The sequence below is a fragment of the Pseudophryne corroboree genome, chromosome 10, assembly GCF_028390025.1.
Source record: "Pseudophryne corroboree isolate aPseCor3 chromosome 10, aPseCor3.hap2, whole genome shotgun sequence".
NCBI classification, from domain to species: Eukaryota; Metazoa; Chordata; class Amphibia; order Anura; family Myobatrachidae; genus Pseudophryne; species Pseudophryne corroboree.
The window spans coordinates 249,890,582-249,897,562 of NC_086453.1; the positions used below are offsets into that span (position 1 = coordinate 249,890,582).

The following is a 6,981-nucleotide window of genomic DNA, read 5'->3' on the forward strand; positions in this document are numbered from 1 at the left end:
TTATAGGATTTTTAATAGGGACGAGAGTTAAAATAAATTAAAATGTAATCAATGAAAATGCTGAGTGTTTTTTTTTTAAATATTGAATATTTAAATATTTGGTTATTGATTGAATTTAAATAACAAATGATTACTAGGAGACATACCAATGCAAGTCTACTATATAATTTTTTGGGGGAAATAGAGATGTATCATGAAGATGTGGAGAGTGCCGACATCCAATTGATCATGGGCTGGAATGAGACTTGTAGCAACATGCAATAGAGGAGACTAGGAATACCAATTAGCAGGGTTGGCGTCTCATTCAAGCCGCCAAACGGGGCGCAAGGGGGGTAATGAGAAGACTAGGAGTGGGCATCCAGAAATAAAGGGGTGTGCAGGGAAGGGAGAATATTGTCCCATGCAGGTAAGGTTCATGGCAGTGGGTAAATGTATATGGGCAATTAGTGGTCAACCTTGGACTTGTAGTTCCAAGCTTTAGAGGAGAGTCGGGCAGTGCAGGCTATTAGTGGGGGTGGCATCTCATTCAAGCCACCAAACGGGGTACAAGGGGGTGATCAGAAGACTAGGAGTGGGCATCCAGAAATAAAGGGGTGGGCAGGGAAGGGTGAATAGTGTAACATGAAGGAAGGTTCATGGCAGTGGGTAAATGTGTATGGGCGATTAGTGGTCAACCTTGGACTTGTAGTTTCACACTTTAGAGGAGAATATTAGAATTGGGTATTAGCGGGGGTAGCGTCTGATTCGGGAAGGATTGGTGGGTTGTAGGGGGGTGACGACTACAATGAGGGTGCATAAAATAGGGGGGAGGCAGAAATTTATATTTGTAGCTTGGTGACTGTTCTATTAACTTTTATATATTTTCTTCTGTTTTTATGATGCGTATTAAATAAATAGGATAATTTGGTGTTGTGAAAAAATATGGGAAATGTACTTCAGTGCGTGATCAATCACACGTTTTGACAGGAGAGACATGGGGGTATATTTACTAAAATTTGTATTTGTGGGGATTTAGTGGGAGTTTAATCTCGATTTGTATCGGTCGTGTTTTCTTGCAACTTTTTGAATTTAGTTCATGTAATTTACTAAGCTTCCGAGTTGAAGTATTTTGTGTTTTCCGATGTCGATGTCATTCATAATTTTCTCCTTCATAATGCGGCCGAATTGTATGTTTGCGGCCGAATAGGTGGGTTTTTTTTTTTACGGATTCGTATTTTTCAGTCGCGGCAGTGTTTTTTGTCCTTTTGACGCATTTCCACCAACTTTCGTTTTTGTCACTTGAACGTGATTGGTTGTGTTTCAGATGGAGGAGACTCTGTGTGGCGTCATATATGCCCCAATCCGTCCGAACCTTGTGCGTTTAGCTAGTGGAGAGGTGAGAGTTAGTGGTCTGTGGTGTTGGAGAGTTGTTTAGTGGTTTTGGAGTGGGTAAGTGATTTCTGAGTGCTGTATTGTGTTTGAAAGTAGTCTTGTCATTCTTGTTGTGTAGTTTGTTTGGAGTTTGTCATCTTTTTTTGTGCTTGTCATTATTTTTTTTAAGTCTATTGTCATTGTGTGCGGGGGTGTGTGTGTGTGTGTGTGTGTGTGTGTGTGTGTGTGTATGTGTGTGTGTGTGTGTGTGTGTGTGTGTGTGTGTGTGTGTGTGTGTGTGTGTTTGGTGTGTAGTGGTAGTGGAGGAGTGTTTTTTTTCTCAGTGTTAATTGTTGTTTGTCTGTACTATGTCCCAGTCAGAGGTGAGTGAGGTGGAGTAGGTGAGTGAGGTGAAGGAGGTGAGTGAGGTGGAGGGGGTGAGTGAGGTGAAGGAGGTGAGTGAGGTGGAGGGGGTGAGTGAGAGGGAGGAGGTGAGGGAGGTGGTAAAATGAGGTGGAGGGGATGAGTGAAAGGGAGGAGGTTAGTGAGGTGGAGGAGGTGGGTGAGGTTGCTGCTGCAGCCTCTAGTGACAGTGATGGTAATGCAGCTCCGCAGCCACGCACCAATACTAAGACTGGCCGCAATGTTAAGTTCAGTTATGCAGAGAATGTGGCTTTGGTGCGTGAGCTGATGCGACATCATTGGCAGCTGTTTGGCCGAGAGTCCGCAAAGGTCACATCTCGCAAGAAGAGTGAGTTGTGGGGGGAAAGTGGTTGCGGCAGTCAACAGCGAGGGTGTGGTCAAGCGGCCCGAGGACATGTGTCGCAAGCGCTTTTATGTCATCAAGGCAAAAATTGCCAAGGAGGCGAAGTCTGCTCATTAAACCGGTGGCGGACATCCCTTTATTGCTACATATCTTGAGTGGGAGGAACCTGTGAGGAGCCTAATTCCTTCTGAAGTGGTCATGCCACGTACGTCCGGGATTTGGATTGGCCCAGGCAGGATGGTGAGTTTTGTTGGTTTTTTGTAGTCTGCCTTTTGAATTGCGTTTTAGGACCCCCCAACAATACATATTCTATTGACTGTTTTGGTGTTTGTTTTTTTGGTTATGGTTTTGTGTTTAGTAGTTGTTATTACTGTCCCTAAACAGATTGGAGTATCAATAGTTCATGTGTGTTTGGAATGTAGAAATAACATTACTGCAGTCGCTTATTTCTGGTGAATGTCAGAGTGTATGTTTTTGCCTGTGTTTGGTGTGGCTCATGGGGCACTGCGGTGCCGGTGCATGCGCAGTTCTGACCCGATCGCACTGCTGCGATAAACTGCAGAGTGCGATTGGGTCAGAATGACCCCCTATGTCAACCTGTACTTTTCTAAAGTATGTGCCATTTTTAAGGTAGTCTTTTAATGTAGATTAATATTATTGGATACTATTTCATGGAACAATATTTTGCTGGTTGGCAGTGTCAACTAAGCACATGGACCCATGTTTTTAGCTTTTATGTGTTGTTTTATACCTGGACTATCTTCAGACAATATAGACTGCAAGAAATGTACCAGAGTTGGTTAGCATAATTATGAATTTTTACTTCAGAAGACAAAAATGGAAAATGTTTTTTACATTTTATTTACACACTATTATGTTACAACCCAAATTCATCATGTAGTCACAGCGCGGAAAAAAGCACCACTGGCCGGACTCCTGCCACGCAGGTCCAAGATGAGAATGATGGTGAAGCAGGTAAAGTATAATTTGAATTACAAATTATGATGGTAAAACAGAAACAAAAACATGAATGTTTTACATTTTCCATAGGAACATCCAGACAATGTCAAATGTCCAAAAAGCAACCTCCACAGGTATCCGCCACTCAGAAACACATGGCCCACAAGAGACACTGTCCTGATGTCCCCACTAGACAAGACGCATCTCCATCACAACGACGCATATCCAATGTGTCCTCAAGGCCACCAGTCCAACTTTTGGAAAGTCCACCAACACGGGAACCACAATACCCTCAGCTGCCTGGTGAGAAGAACAAAAAAAAACATTACAACACATATTTACACAGGCCACTTCACACATAATTAGCGTAGAATAACACACACTAATCCTCGTACGGATCAACACCAGCAAACACATGCATAACAAATGTTAGAGTTTAACATCTCCACACTAAATGATATATATATCTATATGTGTGTACACTTGAGGCATAGAGTAGCATATTCCTAGAAGAAGTCCACACCCTAAGCAGAAGTGGAAGCTTACCCAGGTTAGCATCCTTTGCGAATGGTGTTTACATCTTTACATGTTCTGTGTAGATCTGGTATTCCATTCATACTGTATATGTAAACCAACCTAGCCAATTTGTGTGGTGTTTACAATTCACAAAAACAGGGTTTGCAGAGTAAGTAATGTATTTTTGTTCCTGTTTGTTTAGTTTTTTGCTCCAACCAAAAATGTATAAAAAATGCAGCACATAGACCTCGCCTTAATGTAAATGGAGTATTGTTGGTAACATTTCAAACAACATTTGTAGTGCTAATTATCATGTTTGTGCTACTCAAAATATAAAATAAAAACAACAGCAAATATATATCTAACGTAACTAAAATGATGTCCCATTAAACCACATACAGATGCTGACAACATGCCCCCGGACACCCAGCAGGACACAGAAATGGAGGAAACCTTTGTCCTTCAACTCCAGCAAATAGACCCAACAATACCAACAATACCGCCTGTGAGTACGCTACCAACACAAACCACACCTGCACCACAAATGAGCCCTATATCACCACACGCTACAACACAGGATCAGGCCTTTTGGAACAGTTGGGCAACCCAACAAGCCAATAATCTTGATTTTCTGCGCAGACAAACGCAATTTCTTGCTAGTCTGCCACATCAGCTTCCCCGAATCAGTATGAGTAGTAGCCGCCTAAATGTGCAAATTGCAATAATTGCCAATACTATGGAACTAATGCGTGCGGACAACACACATATGATGAACACTTTCCAAAGAGTAATGGATGAACAACACAGACAGCACCAAAACTACATCAATATTCTTGAAAACAACCTAATGATAACAGAAAGCATAAGCCGAATAATTGAAAATCACACTGCAGCAACCACAGAACTGAATGCTAATCTGAGTAATCTGAACAACAACATCAGTTTACTCAAACCTAGACAAGCAAAAACCAGCTCAGGAAACACAACTCCGAGCATGACCCCAGTTAATCCCCGATAAGGAGATCCAGCCGGACACGAACAAACGTGACTGGGAAAGACATTGCAGCCTCCAAATTGGCACCCAAAAAATAGACTTCCCGTCTGCAGGTTCAATCTGTTTAGGAGGAGAAAACAGTGTAAGTTGCAGTGTATGAACAACACTGAAATCGAGCTTGGTACATAATTTAAGTCATGCATTTTGTTTTTGTTTTGTTTTTAAGTCTGATTCACGGTCAGCCCAACAGGACCATTCAGACACTTATTTTTATCAATTTAAATCATATTATTACCTTGATGAATAACCAGATAGTTAACAGTCACAATTATACATATCTTTATTTCTTTTTTTTTATGTATAGTTTGATAATGTTGCCCATAGAGATTTTTGTCCTTAGTCTATTGCCATTATGGCTTGCTCAGTAACAATAAAATCTGCAGGCCTAATTACAATCAATAATCATTAATTAGTTACTGGTCAGCATCCTACTTCTTTGCAGGCCTAATTACAATCAATAATCATTAATTACTTAATGGTCAGCTTCCTATTTCTTTGCAGGCCTAATTACAATCTATAATCATTAAGTACTTAATGGTCAGCATCCTACTACTTTGCAGGCCTAATTACAATCTATCATCATTAATTATTGGTCTGTAACCAGATATTATGCAGTCCTTATTACAATCAAAATTCAGCGGTAATGACCCATATTGTTTGCATCTACAAAACAATTTTGTCAAACTTGAGTATGATGTGTGTGGTTAGTGCCAAAAGGCAAAGTCCTTGTTAGGTTGTAATGTTTGTTCATTATGAGAATGTCATCATTCATTAATCACATTGAGTCATTTGACCTATATTTAAGTTTGCCCTTTGTTTACCAACTCAGTACACCATGTTTGGTCACAATTACAATGCTCATGTATCCACATTATGAATATGTTAATTGTAAACATGATGTTTTTTGCAACACCCATTACGCTGTTTCATCGTAACACCCAAAAGGCATGTGTGACTTAATGACTTGTATTGGTACAGTGTGGTTTGGCCACACAATCATGTGGCCTTAAACAAGGAAAAATGGACAATAAATGTGGTCTACAATCTAAAACATGCTTGGCTTACTGAACAACACATGAGCAGTAGCAGTAATCTTTACAAAACACCAAGGGCAACAAAAAAACACACATACATCTTTGATATGTGAGGAAGGCTTAGATCATATATAAATAGATAGATAGATAGATAGATAGATAGATAGATAGATAGATAGATAGAACTATGACACAATAGATAAAGAGATACACATATATAGGACAAGAACTCGAAATATATATATATATATATATATATATATTTGTGTGTGTATATATATATATATATATATAGGACACACATTTGGAACGTGAAAATAACAAACTACAACAATAACACCGCAAACAAATATACTTACAGCTAAAATGGTGCTGGATCAGTTCTTGCCTTACCTGCCTCCCGACATCTGTACTCAGTGTCAACACAGATGTTTCTAACTCCCCTACTTGCTGACTGTTTTCTTCATCATCCTCCTCATCCTCAACATGTGGCAGATTTTGTTGCAAACACGTTATGAAGAAAACAGCAGCAGAACATCATCCTAGTCACCTTTAAGGGACTATACAACAAAAGGCCAGCAGATTTATCAAGACACCAAAACCTAGATTTCAGTACCCCAAAACATCTTTCTATCACATTCCATGTGGACTTATGTGCATGATTGTAATTGTGTTCAGCAGGGGAATCTGGAAGGGACAATTGAGTCAGAAGCCAAGAGAAGCAGCCATATCCCCCATCACCTGAAATACATATCTAGGTTAGATTGTAAAGTAGGTATTTGGTCATACATTGCTGGTATAATGTACAGTTTTTAAAAAATAAAAAACACATATCTAGTTACATACCCAGCAGCCATCCATCGGGCATTTGTCCGGCCTCAAATCTATCAAAGAGGGATGACTGACTGAGGATGAAAGAGTCATGGTAGCTGCCAGGGTAACCCGCAACACTCATTATTTTAAGGCTTGCATCACAAACCACCTGGACATTAGTGGAGTGGGCAAGATGTCTATTGGTATAAATATACTGCCTGCCCCTAGGTGGTCTCAGCTCAATGTGTGTGCAATCTATGGCACCGAGCACATTGGGCATGCCAGCAAGCCCATAGAAAGCTACCCTGACTGCATGCCACTGAGAGTCCTGTGTAGGGAAGCAGATAGAGGCATCTATGTGGGGTTGTAATGCATCCAACACCTGTGTGTACATTTGAACAAATAAGGTGAGTGACATGAGTACTAATAACAACAACACTGTATAATGTAACATTACATATAAAATACTTTGCCATAGAGGAGTATGT

General features: G+C 40.3%; 1 protein-coding gene across 1 annotated transcript; it reads left to right on the forward strand.

Moving 5' to 3' along the window:
• The first annotated feature begins 3,076 nt into the window (after positions 1 to 3,076).
• On the forward strand, positions 3,077 to 4,809 carry LOC134965476 (uncharacterized). Its single transcript, XM_063941888.1, has 2 exons — positions 3,077 to 3,379; positions 3,994 to 4,809. Exons 1-2 carry the CDS (start codon positions 3,118 to 3,120, stop codon positions 4,608 to 4,610), a joined length of 879 nt encoding a protein of 292 aa, XP_063797958.1. The 5' UTR covers positions 3,077 to 3,117; the 3' UTR covers positions 4,611 to 4,809.
• The last annotated feature ends 2,172 nt before the right edge of the window (positions 4,810 to 6,981 follow it).